Consider the following 21203-nt stretch of genomic DNA (forward strand, 5'->3'; position numbering starts at 1 on the left):
ACTATGAAATGTGTCAAGTTCTTCTATACCATCTATTATGTAATGACAAGTACGTATGTGCAATCTGAAGTCTGTGATAAATTTGGATCTGAGAAAAGATTTCTCATTGCAGAATCATGTAGGATATTTTTTAGGCTTGCCCTAAACAGTCTTCTTGTAAAAAGGAAATGCACGACAGTGCTGTTGTAACAAGCTTAAGGAATGCCAAAAAGTAACAACTTTATATTAACAACTGTCTTGGAAGTTTTAGCTCCTTGAAGAGCCACTTGGGAGTATTTAGTTTACCACAATCATCCACTCTTTATTGAGAGTGTGTGTAAAATGAATATTTTTTTGTTTCAATAATCACACTAACAAGAGTGAAATCTACAAAAGTGTGATAGGGAAATGGGATCTGTGTTTGGATTGCAAACCAGAGGCAATGACAGTAGCAAGAATGATGGGATGGCAGACCCAGCATATTTCTTGGAATCTACTTTAAACAAGAGAAGAAATGATTATGTAAGCCCAAAGCAGACACAGCAAAATTATATGACTACATGGCGAGCTGGCTTGGAAACTTCTACCTGTCTTCTTTTTTTGTTGTTGTTTTTAGGATTTTCTGAGAGTTTTTAGGCTGTGTTCTTTCTTCTCCAGGTAGCAGTAGTACATTTGATATTTACGAATAAGCACAAGTAATTTGTCTTCTTTTCTCTTTTGTGCCCTTTAATTGAATCCATGATTTAACCATGTTATCGGCTGTAGATAGAACTTTGCTACGTAAAGGTTTTTGTTGTTGAAAATGCAAGAGGGAGTTTTTCCTCCATCATCGCACAGTTTTAATTGTGATACAATGAGGGATTACGTGCACTTTGTAATTTCAGATTTATTCTGCTGCACTTCATGTGCTTTTAGGAAGAATGCATATAGTCGAATCTCAAAGGGTGGTATGAAGCCACGGTCTTACTAAGCTTGACGGTAAACATCTCCCTGAAACACCTATGTGTCTGACATTTACACCTAATCTATTCCAATACTTCAAGTGTAACATGCGCTGGTGGACCCATATGCACATAGTACTAGAATCAGCAGCAAGCCTTGTTATGATAACTGGCATCTCTTTTTGATAAAGTCTACTGTGCTTCCACCTCAAAATGCATGCCACATTTCAACTGTAGACCATTTTTATTTGTGGTAAAAGAATCCTTACCAACGCGAGGAAATGGACCGATGAAGGCAGTTTGAAAATCTTATATTTGAAACTTGCACAATTTCACTATGAGCATGCACACCTTCGGTAAATAAAATTTGTCCAACAAAATATTCAGGGATGAGAAATAAGCTTTGAAAATGAACACTATATCTGAACAAAACATGCAACCTAAATGCGGTTAACATGGGGGCTATGGTAGCAATCAGTCACATACAGCCATTACACGACTGTTATCATTATTTTCTTGGGGTCTTTGTTCATGGGATACATCATTTAAAGGGGTAAATGAATGCAGCAAGTACTGGGAAGACTCTTTTGACAAAGTGATTGTAGACTTTATTTCTGTAGCACAGATTTACATTTTTCAGATGGCTTTCCGTTGGTAGTCGGGAGGTGCTATTGTGTAGTCATTCAGGCTGAACAGCTGCGAGTTCCTAGCCATGTACCTAGAACATGAACAAACAATATGTTTCTTTTTTGCATACATAGAGTGGATGTTGAAAATGAAGGCAGTGCTCCCACCCTGAAACACTACTTTGTGAACAGTATAAAGTAACTCACGGTTTTTTCTCTGTCAATATAAAGTAACGCACAAAAATACTTTCACCCACAACTGTGTCATGCAACCATTACACACAGAGTCATTTGATAACCTCCTTAGACCAGTTTTTTATAGCGAGAGGCAATGCTAAGCAAGAGACAATGCCAAGCTAAATGTGAGGAGCCATAATGATTTAAAGAGGAGTGCACACGTTTTCAACCTGCACCTGCACTATAGATCGCGAAGCAAAGTAACTGTTGAAATTAACCAAACACATTCACGTAGCGATGTATGCTTCACTATTTCAAGTCATTATTTCAAGGCAGTATACAGTGGTGACCCAATAGCACCATTTGCATCAATTCTACATTCCTGCACCTTGCTGCGCACACTCGAGTACTAACTGTGCCAAAGTTCACTAGTTCACCTGTTTACACCGCATCAGATCGTTTAAGGCCCAAAATTATTCTTGGTCGTCGCAACAAACACCATTAGAGCTTTTCATAATGCCGCCAATTCGCTTTGCTTGCTCCTAACCGAAGTATCTGTGCTGCTGTGGGTGTCTGCGTTGTTGAAAGTTTAGCATGTGGTTGATAGCCTCTCGTATTTGTTATAAAACTGGCGATGACACGTAGAAAAGTTACTTTTTTCTTTCGTTTGCAACTGATGTGCGGTACCATAACATATCCACCATGGCCAATGGGCAACAGGTATCGGCAACATGTGCTATCAACAGCCTATTTACGCAAATTAGAATTTGGCATGAAACATCTTGTTTGATTTTGACAAAGAAAAAATATTGAGGCCGCTATGTCGTGCTGAGCAACGTTCTTCGGTACGCCTACTTTAAAGTTAAGCCTAAATATCCACATAGGGTGCGTCTGGCACGATGTGGTGCAGCTGCCGCTTTCTTACGTCCAAGCGCTTGTTGCACGTCTTAATTGCAAAACCGATGAAATGCGACGGTTAGCCAGTGCACATTGAATGTAACTGAGCCGCAAAGTTAGCCACCTATAAAAAACAAGTGCTCTCATGCATCCTTAACGCCGTTTGAACAATAAAGTGTATTGTCGTCAGTCGACAAAAAAAAGAAAAGGCAGTTACACTGCAAGGGCTGGCTCGTTTGATATCCTATGCAACCGCGCTCGTCGCCCCAGCTTACGCTGGGGGATCTTGTCAATTTGGACTTTATAAGCTACATGACAGCTGCTGCAAAACCTGTTGAGACTCTGTATATATTGCTGTCACAATAAAAGGTCAAACAAGTTTCCCCAGCTTGTAAATGTTTCCTAGTGATTCCCTCACACTTGACAACTACGCTTGCAAGCGGGCTCAGCTTGGCCGCCGTTTGTACGCGAATCCAACGTTGATTTCCTTCTCCCCGCTTTCTCCCAAATAAAAGAAAAAAATGGTAGCACTCCTCCTAGCTAACAAGTTTGTTGTCATCTCGCCTGTTCGCAGACACCGTAGTTATTCCCCAACCATGTAAGTAGCATGGGCTCACACCCACCCATCGAACCTTGACAGCATATTTAGGTGTAAAATTCGTGAACACGTGGCGTTGTTAAAGCCAAAAGTTCAACAAACGGAATTGTCTCCTTCATGACTGCCTTGCAGAAATACATCTCCCCCCCCCCCCTTCATGTTTAGATGGATTTCTCACCTTGCCCCCTTCGTATGGGCTGTTTACATTGTGCCAGTTTCATTTTTAGAGTACTTTCTTTTTCTTAATCTGGAAAACTGGAAGTGCTACGGCTGAAGTTCTTTAAATTAAAAAGAAAATGTCACTCTGTGCTCACACCTCTAACATTTATTGAGTATGATGGAGCATCATTCAGGAAAAGTAGTGGTGATTATTTGAAGCACTGTCTATGCAATCAATTTCCAACAGTATATTCTTACTTGATCGTATTTACTTCATTTTCATTCTTTGTTAGACTGCTGGTTTTCTGATTACGGTCTTCTTTTCCTCAGAATGACCTCCTGACACCTGTCATATTGCAGAAGCAGTATGTGGCATGCTTCCTTGTCGCTTTTGCACGTCACGCATGACTTGTGCAGCGCCCATAATGTGATACTTTGGTGTAAAGAACCTGATTGAGGGGGCAGACTGGTCTTTGGAACCAAAGAGTGACAAAAAATTTCATTTTTTAAAATTGGCAAGCATTTTTCTCTCTGCCAATTTTGACACACCAGGAAGTGGCAATTTTTTTGTAATGTCATTCTAACTGTCCAGATTCTCGGTGCTGTTAACATGTAGAACCTGCAAAAAAAAGGGGGGGAACCGACTTTAACGCTTCTTTATAATTTGCTGGGACCTATGTTAGAAGCTGTAATGAATTTATGAGCACCCTTATGAGGATTTCAAAACATGCGCCCCATGATTGTTACTTTTGAAGAAGCTGTGCATTTTCAGTTTTTCCCATTTCTTTTTTACGGCTGTTCAATTTCGAGGCCTCAATATCTCTGCAGCTAGGACAGGTACAACAGTAATGATTATTGCAATGGAAACTTGTATGTGTGTAGAATGCGAGTATGGGAGCAGAATTTAGAGCACAAGCCTTTTCAATTAATTACTCATCAAAATTGTAACACGATTCGAACTGCTTTTGAAAATGGATAGTTTATTTTGCTTTGAAATAACCAAGGCCCAAAAACAACAACAAAAAAAAAACTCTTGCATACTTTCCCTCTATAGTCATTAGTCTATGTTGGCATATCTTGATTGATATGTGGGGTTTAACGTCCCAAAACCACTGATGATTATGAGAGACGCCGTAGTGGAGGGCTCCGGAAATTTCGACCACCTGGGGTTCTTTAAGGTGCACCCAAATCTGAGTACACGGGCCTACAACATTTCTGTGTTGGCATATCTTAAATATCACTTATAATTAAGCACTTCTTTATCTATGGCGGCCTTAAACAATAGGGGGTGACTTTAAGTTATCTCAGGAACAAGATGAGTGACAGGAAAACTATTTAAATGTTTGAAATCAGCAGAAAAAAGTGCATAATCCTGTGCAGTTTGATCAAGATCACTGAAGAAATAAACAAAAAATGTCTAAGACCAGTCTGCCCCATTAATGGCTGCTCTCTTTATGTCGGCTGTCTCCGGGCTTATATTGCAGGAGCATTTCCAGTTTGCACACCAATAAGAATATTCACTGAAGATTTTTTTTTTTTTTTGCACTGAATGATTCTAAATTACACCTTGTTTGCTCCAAACCTGCTCCGACACACATTTCCTCCTACTCCAAATCGTAAACTGGCTGGATCACCACCGTGATCAATATGACAGGAGAGAATGAAACTCACTTGAGAAAATCGTGAATGTGATGTAGCAGAAGCTGGACACTCTTCTCGTCCAGCGGGGTATAAGCCAACATGCTGCCAAGCCTGACTGAAATATAAGATAAGCTTTCTCCATAAGTTAATATTCCTGCATCAATAACCACTTGTACAACAAAGGAATGTCCAAACTTTTAAGCAAGTTTGTGTGAGTATATATATATATATATATATATATATATATATATATATATATATATATATATATATATATGATTCAAAAAAGAAGTTCTGTGGGACCTGTGCAAATATAGCTTAGAAATAAAGGAGCACACTTACGAAAATTTGATAGTTGTTTACTCTACGTTTCGGCCGTGGCACGGCCGAAACCTAGAGTACACGCGTATATGTTTGCAGAGTATGCACACACACGCACACACATGTGTGTGTGTGTGTGTGTGTGTGTGTGTGTGTGTGTGTGTGTGTGTGTGTCTGCAGTTGACAAAAAAATTTTCAATGGCACTGCCAACAACTGCACAAAAGAAAAAATGCACAAGTTCACACTTCCAGAGGAGTCACTTTTATCTGAAATCCTGTTTGAGCTAGTATTAGGCTTCCTTTGAGAGACGGTGCCACAATGCCTGTAGACGCTTTTGCCTGCATTGCAACATGGCTGTATACGTTAGGCAGTGCCCATGGTTTGTCCTACAAAGTGAAACAATGGTGCCCATGCAGAGCAGTGCATAGTGTGGCGTGTCGTAGTGAGATGGGATGCGTCCTTGCGAACATGCAATACTACTAGATGCATTTGAAGATTGTAGCTTCTACTATAATTTCCAACCAATATGCTTTATGAGTAGTGATTTTATGATTTGTGTCTATATTGGAGAGCCAGCCACACTCGTATTACTACCTCAGACAACATGCGACTGTTGATGCACTGTTTGGCTGCTTTGTAGGCAAACAACTCTATTTGTAACAGTTATTCACATAAAAATGCAACTGCTCAGCTAGAAGCAATAAAGGTACCAAATACTTTCAGGTACAGACAAGGGAAAAGTATTAATTGACGGACTTTATGCAATAGAGCAGTTCCAATTACGTGGCATCAAAATAATGAGAACATGGCAGGCTAACGTAAAATAAAAAGTAAATTAGGACGAAATTGCATAAGGTTTCACACTATAATACCCAGAAGGGAATCTGATGCTAGTGTCCATACAGGCTTTGTGAGTGGTGCTGGAGCCACTATGGGAATGATGAAAAGTACAGGCTTCAGATGGATTTCGTTCTTGAGATTTTCAATGCTTGTTAAGAGTTTTAAAACAAAAGGTTATTAGATTATTTTCACTTAAAACTTACTTAAACTAAAATGTATTGCAGAACATTAACATAAACATGTTTTTTAAGTATAGCTTGAACAATTTTAACCATCAGGGTATGCATTGCTCTGTAACTGCGCTCCGGATATGGCATCACCAAATAATGAATTATTTTATTAAATCTCAACACATTTGTTTTTTCCCTCCGAAGCAAGCATCATCTATTTATATAAATAAAAATACTGTATTGGGTGAGAAACAGTTAACTTATTATCTGCTGCGATGAGAGATGCATTTGCATTGTTAATCTGCCTCCAACACAAACAGAGGCAGAGGAGCGTGATGATGAGTCCATGTCAATTTGCAGCCGATTTGAATGACCTTCAACAAGATGCACATCAAAAAACATGAACTGTATGCGATTTACTGCACTGGCATGAGACAATACATCTATGCATAGCAGTGAGTGCAAAAGACTTTAGTAAAGCTGTTGAGCACAACCCGTAAAGCTGCAACGTCACAGCAAACCGTGAAACCTAGTGGTCTTCAGCCTGTTTCAACAACAAAACCATAATAATTGAGTGCCTTGCACTGCACCCCGCTTTGCAAAAAAAAAAAAATGCAGAAAAAAAACTGTAGACAGTTTGCTAGCTAATTGATTGATATGTGGGGTTTAACGTCCCAAAACCACTATATAATTATGAGAGACGCCAAAGTGAAGGGATCCGGAAATTTCGACAACCTGGGGTTCTTCAACGTGCACCCAAATCTGAGCACACAGGCCTAACACATTTCCGCCCCCATCAGAAATGCAGCTGCCACTGCCGGGATTCGATCCCGCGACCTGCTGGTCAGCAGCCGAGTACCTTAGCCACTAGACCATTGCAGCGGGGCTTGCTAGCTAATTCAATCCAATTTGAAGCCTGTAAGCCTGTACTTCCTATCAATACCATGGTGTCTGAATAAGTGCAGCGCCAGTTTCAGCTCAAGATTATTGTACGAAACTTTATGTGACCTTGAGTCTACTGCTCAGGCATTGTAGAGTAATGCCTCTCAAAAGGGCAACTCACCGAATAGCCTTAGCAGGTGAATGGCACCATATATTTGTGACATAGGAGTATCCGGCCTTTCATTTAAAACCTGCGTGTACAATAGAACATTAACTCACATCACAATGTACAATACCTACTTGGCACATGATTATGGAGCACAAGCTAGCACCACTAAAGAAGTTTACGACATCCAATGTGACACAGTTAAACTCTTATTAAAAGCAATTAGCAATATAAAAGTTATCATTACTCATTTAGCTGCTTTAACAGCAGTGGTATATTGCTGTAGAGTACTAAATGGTCGCAGGCTCATTTCCCAACCAGTGTGAACAGGTACTTCCCGAGGGAGCAGAATGCAAAATAAATGCATTTGTGAATTTCAGTGCTACATACAGAGCTTTAGTGCAGCTTTGGGAAGTTTAACAGCCAAATGGAATTATCTTCCTGCAGTTACTGCAGTTTAAACTGCTTGTTGTATGATGCAAAAACCATTACAAATATGAATATGTGTGAACAAAAGTCAGACAATTTGCACAGAAAAAAAATTGCGGCACTTTTTTTTCACATGTAACATACACAGTGAAATATGAAAGTTGTGGAATAACGGCAATATTTTGCGTGCAAGAGCACATGCTAAATGGCATTTGTGATCCCTGCCTTCCTGTATATGTTAATGTACTTAATCTTTTTTCGCTTGGTAGTGTTTAAGGGGGGAGGTGGCATTGAATAAAAACTTTTTTATTTTTTGACCTACAGCAATTAAATTTGGCATGCATACTCATAAGTGTCTCGAATAGGGAAATATGCAGTTTCATCATGATAGCTTCAGTCGTTCTCAAGTTACATAATGCTGCACGATCCAATTACATGGTCTGCTTGTGGAAAGCCTAGTGCTGCAACAAAACATGCCAAGAAGCTGCAAATGGTGTTGATCTTTACTCAAAAGAAAGCTACAGGGTATGGCACCCTCAGAATTTTTAAATAAGTTCTCTCTCTTTTTTTTTTTAGAGAGCATCATGGCTGCCGACACACATTGTCAGAAACAGTGGCACGGACAAATCATCGTCTAGAAAAATAACAGGGCCATAAAACAGAAATAGAAGATTGCTGTACCCACAAGCAGTGTTCAGGGATTCAGGAAAAAAAAAAACAGAATCAAAATCGGTCCAATCATTCTCGTGCTACTCTTTCCACGAGCAATGCACAATGTCCAAAACACACTTGTGAGAAAAAGCCTGTCGAAGTTTTCGACAGGCTTTTTTCAATGAACTTTTTTGTTTCTCATTGGATATTGATGAAAATTGGCACAGACACTAAGAATGACCTCACAGTGCCTCCATAAAAATTTTGAAGCGATACCACAAATACTTTACGAGAAACAAATTATTTCTTTATTGAACCATGTGGAGGGGCTGAGCATAATGTAAAAAAAAGAAAAACAGTTTTGAGAAAGCTGCCTTTAAAGTTTCAACTTTTCTTTACGTCTCTAAGACACCTTAAAATTGGGATCTCAGGTTTGTCTTGTGATATTTGACTTCTTTTCATGATTTACAAAGAACAAGTATAGGGGAGACCCACGCCGAGGGAGGCGCTGCAGAGCGTGGCGCTGTCAGCCAATGTGGGGAGAAAACTGGTTACTCGAGTGTTCGCCTCTCCGCTGTCCCATTCAACCTGCTTGAAAACGCGTTGCTTTGCTCGACCGCTGCACGCGTTTTGCACGTGTTTTTGAGAGTCTCGCGTCGTGCGCGGTTATGATGTATGCGCTCTGTCCGCATTTAATAAGTTGCCGCAATTGAGGACTTTTTTTTTTTCGTGGCAGCAATTTGGTAAAAGGGTAGCGAAGCAAGTTGTAGCAGACGACGCCGTCCTCGTTAGAGCGAAGTGCGTTTCGCAAGTGACAGACGACGCTGTTTACGATGTTAGAGGTGAATAAAACTTTCTGTACGTTGATAATTATATACCTGTTTTATTTGGTTTACTCTGTGTACCGTGCACTATGTTTGTTCCTGGATGCATGGGTAAGGCCGCTTCTCGTGCTTTAGGTTAAGCGGTTCTTGCGCTGTGACTGCTATTAGTTGGGATACCTTAATTTACTAGCACCCACCCAAGTTATCGTGCGGTGTATACACAACACTTCAAAAAATAAATGGTCTATTTGGGGCTTCTTCCTGACCCACAACAGTAATTGACATCTATCTCGCGTGTCTTTCCTTGCATTATGCCCCGCCGTGTTGGTCTAGTGGCTAAGGTACTCGGCTGCTGACCCGCAGGTCGCAGGTTCAAATTCCGGCTGCGGCGGCTGCATTTCCGATGGAGGCGGAAATGTTGTAGGCCCGTGTGCTCAGATTTGGGTGCACGTTAAAGAACCCCAGGTGGTCGAAATTTCCGGAGCCCTCCACTACGGCGTCTCTCATAATCATATAGTGGTTTAGGGACGTTAAACCCCACATATCAATCAATTATCAATTTCCTTGCATTATCACCGCTCTCAACGCGCGTACCTTGAGTTCACGAACAGCGTGCGTACCATCATGATGAGCGCCCAACTTTCAGAGAAACTTTTTTGTGTGTGTCTAATCTGCAGGGGAAGAGCGCATTGCTATAAAGGCAGTTTATCTTGGTCACGTATCAAAAATGCACCGTGTTGTTCGGGCTACTCCTGCACACTCAATAACAACTAGTTCACTGTATCTGCCAACGGACGTGCAACAACGGCTAATGCATTTTTTTTCTTTTTTTCATAGTTGTCCAAGCTTCTGGCAATCACACACTTCCGTCGGCGTTGCGTAGATTTAAAAATATATAGCAACACATTACCAATACCACATGTGCACACAGCTTCAACTACTACGTCCCCAACAATATCGAATAATAGTAGCAGCATAAAATATGTCTTCGCTATTTTTTAACAGTGCTCTAAAGACGGGCGTTGAAAATTTGTATTTTTAAGATGGGGACGTGCATCTCCCACTAACTCGATAGATTAGAGGAACCGTGATGCAGGAATTAACACCCGTAATTTTGAATGCATTGTGCGCGTGCTAATTTTTATGAAAAAGAATGTTTACATACTTTTTTCGGCGCACTGCATTAATCCATTTCTGTCGTCTGCTTGTTTCGTACCATCGGTTTGGGAATCGGTAGAATTTCACTGGTGGAGTCGACCTCTTCGTGTTTGCATGGTTATTGTGACAGCTGACGACGCAGCGATGTCACCCCCTTTTCTGTTGGGGTGACATCGCGGAACGAGGGACGTTTCACGTGCAGCGTGTGCTTCGCAAATGCGTGGAAGCCAAAGGGAGCGGAAGGGGCGGAAGACTCTATTGTTGTGCGCTTTTTCTGGCAGGGGAAAGGCAAGCGCTGGCGTCGCCAGGCAAACTTGAGCGGGTCTCCCCTATAGATTTCAAACCAAGTTCTTTGTATGAAGGAGTGGTGTGATAGGTATGACAGAAACGATTGCAATTGAATAAAACCATATACTGAAATTATTACACATATTTGTGCTGAAGTTGTAATTCGCGTAATTAATTACTTGATTACAAATATTCACTGAACTTTTCTTTATTTGGAGAGAGGTTTATTGCATCAGAAAAATGGATCACACCATGACGGCCTATGCCTTCTTTCCAAAAGTTATGGGCAGAAGACTGGTGGCACAGAAATTTCTAGCAGTATAATTAATGACACGAAACGGGCATATAAAAATTCGTGCCCTTGATTCATACATGCTCTTTCGCCGCTCTAGCCGTGCAACGCATCATCATACAGCCGGTCGCGGAAACCCTAATCTACAGCAATTCATTAACCTAGGAACATTCATAGACGTTCGTGGCGATATCAAGCACGGCTACAAGCACGTCTGAATCGCATCACAAAAGCTTATTGACAGTGCTTCATATAACCGTGGGGTGCGCGGCCGCGTGGACAGTGCAGCCGGCGCATAATGCACTTGCCGACGGCGTTCGATGACGCGCGAAATGTGTAACTACGATGACAAAAAATCGGCACGCACTGCACTTGGCATCGCATTTTCGAATGACGCGCGAAACTGCTAGCCGCTGTTCCGAGCGATTCTTGGCAGTGAAGGGGGGGGGGGGGGGGGGTGACGAGCTTGACTGTGTTGTCCGCTGCCGAGGCGTAAAATTCCCGCACCTGATTCAGAGGAGCTAGCGAGTGATGTGGTACATTCCTTGCGAAGAAGCACGTCGCCAAAAGTGCGCTTGCGCCTCGTTCCTGGCCACACTCTCGCTGTCAGCGGAGTTAGGCCTAAAGCCGACTCCGATGACGCGCCGCACTTTTAGATTGCCGCGCGCCCGCTTGTAGTAATCTGATCGTGCATCCGGTGCGGCCACTCGTAGTAATAAGATCGTGCCGCCCCTTTCAGCTTCGTTGCTTGTGAAGAAGCACGTCGCCACGAATGCGCTAGCGCGTTGTTCCTGCCCGCAGTCTCGCTGTTGGTGGAGTTAGGGCTAAAGACGACTCCGATGACGAGCGGCGCTCGTAGACTGCGCTCCCGCTCGTAGTAACCTGATCGCCCATCCGCTTACTGCTTGTAACTAAAGCGTAGTTATATCTTAAGTGACTATCAAGCCGTGAACACGTCACGAAGTGGTGATTTTCGAGAGCCATTACTGCTTGTAACTAAAGCGTAGTTATATCTTAAGTGACTATCAAGCCGTGAACACGTCACGAAGTGGTGATTTTCGAGAGCCATGTCCTCGCAACGCACAAGCAGCAGACGACGATCTCCCGGAGCGAGCATCGGGCCAATGGCGAGGCGAGCTGAGGCAACATAGCGGCCACGGCCAATCAAGGGCCTCAAAACGACCTTCAAACATTTGCTTTTTGCTCGCTTGTTGTTAACGGGAGGAGCCAGCTGAGGCGGGAAAGTTAAACACGGAGAAATGATTTTTCTGATGAGCCCAAGAAGCCGGGTCCCGGCCCAAACATCGTGAAGCTATAGTTTTTTTGAAAATCGCCGTTTTCTCGCCACTTCCAGAAAAAGTTTTGCTACCTAGGTGGGTGAAAGAAACTTCCCAAAGCACTTTTGCATGGTTTTCAGTGTAGATATTTTAGAACCAGATAGAAAAAGGGTTTTAGAATCTGAAAACTTGAGTTTTGAAAAATCGATTTTTTTTGCCATTTTTCGCGATTCCAAAGCCGCGTCCCCCCTTAAGGTATGCACACACAAATGCATACTCACACGTACTAAAAGACGTCTGATATAAGCATTCAGTTTTCTTTAAATATATGTGCACCGATGTAGGCCATTTCTACAAGGATGGAAATCCTGCAGACTCAATGGGGTCACAGCGTGGTTGCCCACCAAATTGTGTTCTTCAGCGAAATACAGAAGTAGAAAATCTATTGTGCCTATATGTGTATGAAAAATGGCCTGTAGAAATATACTTCCTTGCAAAATGAGCCATTGAAGCCACTGGCTATAAACCCAGCCCACCATCGGCGACCGCCATTTTGCCATAGCGTGAGTGATGTCAAGTGACACACGGAGGGGAGCTATCGTGTTCTACCCAAGTTTCAGCAGATGCAAACCTTTCAATTTTTAATGCCAAAATGAAGACAGCTCTAATATTGTTACTGCATGCACAGCTGACCACGAAGCAATATCATTGGCCAAATACGCACGTTTAAAAAAGAAATGGCTTGATACGTCATGGCTGGCAAAAACACCACTATTGTCATATTCTTGGGCCACTCGCATGTTTATAAAAATGCTCATTATAAACTAAGTTCTTGACCTACTGCACTGAAATTTTGTTAACTTGTTTGTGAACACCCAAGTATTGACCTAATTGATTGATATGTGGGGTTTAACGTCCCAAAACCACCATATGATTATGAGAGACGCCCCAAATATTGACCTATGTGACACAGATTATGAGCGAAAATTCAGTGTCAGAGCCCCTTTAACTAAAGTCAAATCCCCCTACAACAAAATTGATAGGACGTGTGAAAAAATTCGTAGTCGCGGAATTTCGTTGTAGCCAAAATTCATCTACAGACCACAAAATTTAGTAAGATCTGACGATGACTCGTCCTTTGATCCCTTCAAGCGCATGCATTGAACTCTCGCCAGCTCAGACGTGCCTGGACGAGCTCTAAGTGAACATATTTTCTCGCGTATAACGTCATCAAAAAATATATAAAAAATTTTGAGCTGAAGTTGGGGTGTGAATTTCACGAGAGTTTCGGCACGCAAGTGGGCTTCATAGCACGGCTCACAGCAATGTAATGAAAGGAGCCTAGCGTCAATACGCGAGTAGTTTTTTTTTCCTCCCGTGGTTTGCGGCCGGGGATGCAAGTTATATGCAGGGGTAGGTTGTACAGAAGAAAATATGATATTCAGATGAGGCGTGCTGAGTGCACATCACTGCGAACGAACATGCCAAAGCTTAGCCAGAGACCAACTGATAACTGCAATTAACTGTGATGAAGCTCTGCACTACCGTGGCCATAAGTGAACAACAAGAAAGCCATAACGCTTTGTGTTGTCTTATGGCTTTATTGCCTTTAATCTACGGTTGTTTTAACTGCGCACCTTCAGAGGATATTCGCTATCGATCAACAAGACGATAGCAACCAACCAGGCACGGTTTCCTGCGCAGCGGTTCCGGCAAACAATACTAGCTCCGTTTTCAATCTGTGTGCGCTGCGCTGGCTGTGCAAGTGACTTAAGAACTGCATAATTCCTATCTTTGTTCGCATCGTTACAGAAAGAAATACTGGGTTGAGTCGGTGCGTGTTGACTGCCTGCGTACTTTAGTGGACGGCCATGATCGCGTTCGGCACCACAGCATTTGTGTTTACAGCAATTGCAGTAGAATGCAGTCACGCTGGGACTAAGTGCGCGCTGCTCGCGTGTGCGCCTTCATGCGGTGTGGTTGTTATTCACGATCGCAGGGCTCGTGACGACAAGCAGTAGTTTAGCTTTGAGCACGACGTCAAAATATATGGCGGGGTTTCTTGGAGATTGTGATTATGCCGCAACCCATACGTACTTGCACCAGATCTACCAGCAGCATCACGGTGGGTGGGCGAGCTGTCGCAGAGCATCTCAATGACGATATATTTAGCAGGATGCGCATGTGGTGGCAGAAAGTGTGTATCTGTTGAAAACACAGTTGTTGCGATACTGCCTTGCGCTCTGGGTGTCAGACGTCGAGAAATGGTCGAGTGGAATTTCGCGGCAATCGAGGCAAGCTTCTATTTATTATGGGGTTGTACTCGGAAAACTTCGTTAAAGCAGAAATATCCAGGAAAGATATTCGTTAGACGCGCCATTTTTAACTTTGCTTTCTATGGGTGGCTGATGGGGAATCTAAAATCATTCATTATGGCGGAACTTTCTTTGCAGCGGAATTCCTTATAGCGAGATTCGACTGTGATACTGCTCATGTTGGTTCTTAAACACGCATTGTAGCATCCGAAGTCGTCCCTCACCAAACTCAAACACAGCACAAGAATAAAGATGTCAGTAATAAAAATTAGGGTTTCAGCTGTAATTGAACCCAGAAATCCAGCATAGTAAAGCATTCTAACACAGTGTGCTGTTCCAAAGTGCTTTTAATGAAAAAAAACTGAACAGAGGCGTCATTTCAGAAGTCTTGCTAGCAGCTTGACAGGTTTATAAATATTTGAAGTCCGCAAAACAAATACATCCTGGTAATGAAGATGTCTATATCTAGTGCACGCCATTCAGGCACTTCTGATTGTGTGGAAATGTGTTGAACTACTACAGTCAGACTCAACCCTGCCTTTTACAGCAGCTTTCTTGCTAGGGTGCCTCAATGATAACAATTTGTTCTATGCTGTAATATCACTGATTGTGCATTTCACTGACAAAAAAATTCAGATTTTCTACAAAGTGGCAGTTGCTATGGTAATGCATTTTGTTTTGAAGTTGCACCATCCTGCCGCCAGCTGACTGGTGCACACAAGGCATTGCCACTTTATCTGGTTAATTGCATACCGCAAGGGTCCCCACTTAAAGTACTATATATCTTACAGTGTGGCCAAACATATTCCACCTCATGAACTTTGATCCCTCAGGGTAAGATAGCAGAGTAGCACTATTTTAAGACAAGCCATCTACAAATTCTGTTATTGGTGACCAAACTTACATCAGCATACTGAGGACGTTCAAACTTGTACAAAAGTTGGCTTCCTAGCATCACATTGAAGTATTCCTTGAGTCCATTTGTCACCTCGATGACGGCACTCTCCCTGTGTAAAGAGAAAAAAGGGCTTTTTTACCTTTTTTTTGCAGTTTTCTACAGAAGAAATCCCAAGTAGAGCAATACAGACTGTAATGGAAGTTTTTCAGTAACGATGCTTCAAGCAACAGTAAACACAAGTGCCACTGAATGTAACTTATTTTGAAAAAAAGAGAGAGAGAGAGAGAGAGAGAGAGAGAGAGAGAGAGAGAAATCCAGGTGCGCTCGCTCTGTCAGAACAAAGGGGGGCTAGCGAAGCTTAGTGTGTGTGTGTGTACCAAAAGTACTACTTTTCTTCACTTCTTTTCTTCACAGGGTAGCCAGCTAGTCTGAGAACTGGCTAACCTCCCTGTCCATCCTCTTTCAATCCTCCTCCTTTTCATCCCGTTGTGCAATGGTTCCTCCCAACTGTTTCCTTCCTCCATGCTGGGAATTGGACTTTCATCCACGTACTTAGCAGCACAGCACTTTAGTTGCCACAGGCAACAAAAACGGTCATGCGTGCATGCCCACGCAACAATGAAATTTAAGATTGTGAAATGACAAGTCACCTCGCCAAAGATCAGATTGCTATGATCAGATCAGATTGAAATGGCTGGTCACTGACAAGCCGGTGCAACTTCAAAGGCCTCATTTCTTTACCCTCATGGATGCCTGGTTATTTGCCTAAAACCCCAAAATCTATGAGTTATCAAAGCTTCACTTTGAATATTTAGGAAATGTTCCAATAGTGCAGCTATATTCCATTTATTGAAGCCCTCCTCATGCATACACAAGCTGCATAAGTACCACCACCATTGTAAAAAGCCCCGAATTATTCAAGCAGCGATGGCCTGAGCTGCCACTAAGCATGAAAAAAAGTTTAAAAACACACAAGGACGCAGTTCTTAAGCGAGGTAAAAGAAGTATAAAGGTGATATAGAGGTTTCATTTCAATGTGAACATTTTATGTAATCCATGTGGCATTCATGCCAACCAAACCCACGATAATGCTCATGCACAATGTTAACTATTGGCTGTTTCCTGCACATATGTACTGATGGCACTGCAAATGGATTCTTTTTTGCAACTCGTCTATTCCACTGCGGATCTAGAAATGGGCACCTTGAAGTTCACAAGTTTCATTGAACAGAATAGGGACGTGCCTGTAAGCTGGCTAGCTTCTATTTCAAGATTACAGTATGTATGCATAGTAAAACATCAGTGTTACATTCACAGCTTGTACTAATTTCGGTGTGGTACGAATTTTCCTGTGGTCCCGGTTAAGGCTTATGAACCTGCAATGTAATGAAGTAGGGTTGTTGCCAACGATTTTTACCCTGCGAAGTTTGATTCGAACATATCCTAGCATGCAGGTATGAACGGGTGCTGGCCGCGTGGTCGAGAAATATATGCGGCAATCACAGTGTGAGGGTGTGGAAAACGGAAGTGCGGGCTTGTGCAGCACGCTGTAGTCTCCAAGATCACGAGTGCGAATCTTGGAGGAGTAAATGTGCCTTCATGTGCCTTTGCGTTTAGATTACAGATTGTGCTTGCATCGTTTCTTTTCCTTTTTCTTTTTTTCAATTTGTCAATGAGGGTTGCTGTGCTCGATGCAACGTCATTGTACTACTGCGTTCACACACGCCTGTCGATCGATGCAAGCCATGACCTTAAAATCAGATATCCTACGAAAGGTGAGCAAGGACAGAAAGAAAAAGTGGATTTGCTAGGTGAAGTAGTTAGGCCTTGAAACATCAATGTGCTTCATTGTTGGGAACGTGCACACCTGCCAGCTTTCTGATTTGCACGGGACACTCTTGACAAACCTCCCAATTGTGCAGGCACGGCCGCAAATCTCCCGAAAAACATCTCTAATACCACTATAAAAAGTAGGGGTTTGCACGGGACACTCTTGACAAACCTCCCGATTGTGCAGGCACGGCCGCAAATCTCCCGAAAAACATCTCTAATACCACCATAAAAAGTAGGGGTACGTATTTTGTGAAAAATCCTTCCAACATGTGCTCATAAATAACACGGTACGCCAAGAATATTCGCATTCATATTGTTGCTTTCAAGGCCCACTGGCATCTCTCAATTTCAACCTGTTGCAGCAATGTAGTTTTCTGTCACTGAATGAACACTTGCGCAACCACTTTAGCACATAACCAATGATAACACACAATGATAACACACCCCACGGTAAAATGTAACGCCTTTGCAGGTCAGTAGTTCTTTTCTTTTTAGTTTCAAACGAATAGTAGTGCCACATACAGGCACGTGTTAACCTTTCATGGCACACACGGGTGGATACAAGTTTTTGCGAAAAGGAATCAGCTTCTGGGAGAACCTGTTATGTACTCTTATTTGAGCGTACACTGAAAGAAAAGTTTTAGGAGCCTTAAGCTTCTCCTTCAAAAGTTGAATGCAATAGCATTATCCTGTAGCGAGTGCATACTTCAACCACTTAATGCATACTTCTTATTGCATGATGTTACTACAAAAGTTTCAATTGTGGACGAATACAATGTAATTGATAAAGATGAAAGTGGCTTGAGTCAGTGAAGCTTTTGCATATGGCTGCATTCTGTGTAATGGGTGGCACACTTTAAACCACAAGCAATTATGCATGTTAAATGTTTTCGAACTTGCTATGCACCACAACGTGGACTTAAGAGAATACGCACACTAATTTGTGTGCCTTTTGTAATGGGTGGCCGGCTTTAAACCACGAAGCCGTTAACATAATCACATGTTCTGATGCCCAATGGCAATGTATGCTTGTACCATGCAATATTACTGCAATATTATGTTTTGTATTGTGAAGGCCGTATACAGACCTCTCGTGTTTGTGAACAATTGAAGTTATTTTCATTGCATTTTCAAGCAGCGGAAGTTGTTTTCACTGTATTTCCAAGCAGATGCGTATCTGTGATGTAGAACACCTGCTTGCCATACAAACAGCCAGACTTCAATCCTTACTCGGACCCGATAATTTCTTTCTTGATTTTGCGGTCATGGACAAGATTATTATTTTTTACTCACAAGCAATGATATCGGCACGGACACTGAAATTTTCGCAAAACGAGCTCTTGAACTCAATCGTGTTAAAAGTAAGGGGAGGGCAGTCCAGGCCACCCCTATGAACTTGGTAGTTAGTTATAGCACATGAATGCTTGAAAAATATGCAGTTATTGATAAGCAACTACCTTGTTAAACTACACAATAAAAAAAAATGGACCACGAACAATGCGCTCAATCACTCGTTTCACTGAGAATCGATGATGTGCATGAGCTACCTGACAAACATCTATAATTGTTATCACAATATAATAAAACACAGTAATGTTGTCAAAAGCAGTGGAAGCATGTGCAAGTAGCCCCAATGCAGCTTTGAAGCTCATACACAAAGCCGGTTTGTCAGTGCCTGCAAACACACAGCCCGAACACCGTCCGACTTCGGCATGACACAAAATAGTGTTCTCCTACGAGTGCCAATGCTTTCACATACCACATCTATTATGAACAGCAAACGTAAACACCATGTTAGCCGTAAGCAGTGGCTGGAACAATGGAATGATCTGGCGCTTCTCGTAGGCCGCGAAGAAATGACATGAAGGTTATTTGTGAGCAAACCGTATTTCAAGCATCCCAGTATCTACAGCCGCCACATGTCGATGCGTATGCTCTGTATGTGTTCGTGCGCAGTGCGAGCACATATGTAGTGGAAATGCGCATAGCGGCCGCTAGATGGCAGCAAATTTTGCATAACGTCTTCACTGGGCAGTCAATAGAGAAACGAGCTACAGGCAAATAGAGTTATACACCACAGGTAAGCTAAAATAATGTTACTCACTTGTTAGTTGAAAGTCCTTTTACTGACGTCTTCTGTTTCACATAATCCGCGAGAATATGGTCCACAGAGACATTGCAGGGAAGCTGTACAAGCTGAATGCAAACACAGCAATCGCACATTTAACATCAAAACAGCAATTACAAAAGAAAATAATCAAAACAATCATCATCATCATCAGCCTGACTACGTCCACTGCAGGACAAAGGCCTCTCCCATGTTCCGCCAGTTAACCCGGTCCTGTGCTTGCTGCTGCCAATTTATACCCGCAAACTTCTTAATCTCATCTGCCCACCTAACCTTCTGTCTCCCCTTAACCCGCTTGCCTTCTCTGGGAATCCAGTTAGTTACCCTTAACGACCAGCGGTTATCCTGTCTACGCGCTACGTGCCCGGCCCATGTCCATTTCTTCTTCTTGATTTCAGCTATGATATCCTTAACACCCGTTTTTTCCCTAATGCACTCTGCTCTCTTCTTATCTCTTACGGTTACACCCACCATTTTTCTTTCCATTTCTCGCTGCGTCGTCCTCAATTTAAGCTGAACCCTCTTTGTAAGTCTCCAGGTTTCTGCTCCATAGCTAAGTACCGGCAAGATACAGCTGTTTCTTGAGGGATAGTGGCAATCTACCTGTCATAATTTGAGAGTGCTTGCCAAATGTGCTCAACACCATTTTTATTCTTCTAGTTAGATCAATCTCGTGGTTCGGCTCCGCGGTTATAACCTGCCCTAAGTAGACATAGTCTTTTACAACTTAAAGTGCACTATATCCTATCTCGAAGCACTGCTCTTTTTCGAGGTTGTTGTACATTACTTTCGTTTTCTGCAGATTCATTTCAAGACCCACCTTTCTATTCTCCTTGTCTAACTCCGTAATCATGAGTTGCAATTCGTCCCCTGAGTTACTCAGCAATGCAATGTCATCGGCGAAGTGCAGGTTACTAAGGTACTCTCCATTAACTCTTATTCCTAACTGTTCCCATTCTAGGCTTTTGAAAACCTCCTGTAAGCATGCGGTAAATAGCATTGGGGAGATTGTGTCCCCCTGCCTTACACCCTTCTTAATTGGTATTCTGTTTCTTTCTTTATGAAGCACTATGGTAGCAGTTGATCCCCTGTAGATTTCTTCCAGGATGTTTATATATACTTCATCGACGCCCTGATTCCGCAGTGTCTGCATGGCAGCTGATATTTCTACTGAATCAAACGCCTTCTCGTAATCTTTGAAGGCTATGTATAATGGTTGGTTATATTCTGAGCATTTTTCTATTACCTAATTGATAGTATGAATGTGGTCTATTGTTGAGTAGCCTGTTCAAAATCCTGCTTGTTCCTTTGGTAGATTGAATTCTATAGTTTTCTTTACTCTGGCACCAATTACCTTTGTAAATAGCTTGTATACTACAGAGAGCAAGCTAATCGGCCTGTAATTCTTCAAGTCCTTGTCATCTCCTTTCTTATGTATTAAGATGATGTTAACGTTCTTCCAAGACTCTGGTACTCTTCCAGTCAGGAGACACCTTGTAAACAGGGTGGCTAGTTTTTCCAACACAATCTTTCCTCCATCTTTCAGCAGATCTGATGTTACCTGATCCTCACCAGCAGCTTTGCCTCTTTGCATGCTCTCCAAAGCTTTTCTGACTTCTTCTATTATTACTGGTGGGGTGTCATCTGGGTTACTGCTAGTTCTTATAGTATTAAAGTCGTGGTTGTCCCGGCTACTGTACAGATCTCTGTAA

The 21203-nt window shown here is 42.2% G+C and overlaps 1 protein-coding gene across 5 annotated transcripts in view; it reads right to left on the minus strand.

Annotated features, from left to right (window-relative positions):
- Window positions 1-1505: 1505 nt before the first annotated feature.
- The window catches only part of LOC119176073 (mortality factor 4-like protein 1), a 32180-nt gene continuing 12482 nt past the window's right edge, over window positions 1506-21203 (minus strand). For 3 of the 5 annotated variants that reach the window (XM_075876776.1, XM_075876779.1, XM_075876775.1), the window contains 5 exons: window positions 19468-19559; window positions 15537-15639; window positions 7414-7483; window positions 5049-5133; window positions 1506-1638 (listed from right to left, as the gene is read on the minus strand). In XM_075876776.1, the coding sequence (XP_075732891.1) occupies window positions 1557-1638; window positions 5049-5133; window positions 7414-7483; window positions 15537-15639; window positions 19468-19559 (432 nt within the window). In that variant the 3' untranslated portion in view covers window positions 1506-1556. The remainder of the gene's footprint in view (window positions 1639-5048; window positions 5134-7413; window positions 7484-15536; window positions 15640-19467; window positions 19560-21203) is intronic. The other 2 variants (XM_075876777.1, XM_075876780.1) reach the window with 2 other exon arrangements.

Source organism: Rhipicephalus microplus, chromosome X (genome assembly GCF_043290135.1).
Source record: "Rhipicephalus microplus isolate Deutch F79 chromosome X, USDA_Rmic, whole genome shotgun sequence".
NCBI classification, from domain to species: domain Eukaryota; kingdom Metazoa; phylum Arthropoda; class Arachnida; order Ixodida; family Ixodidae; genus Rhipicephalus; species Rhipicephalus microplus.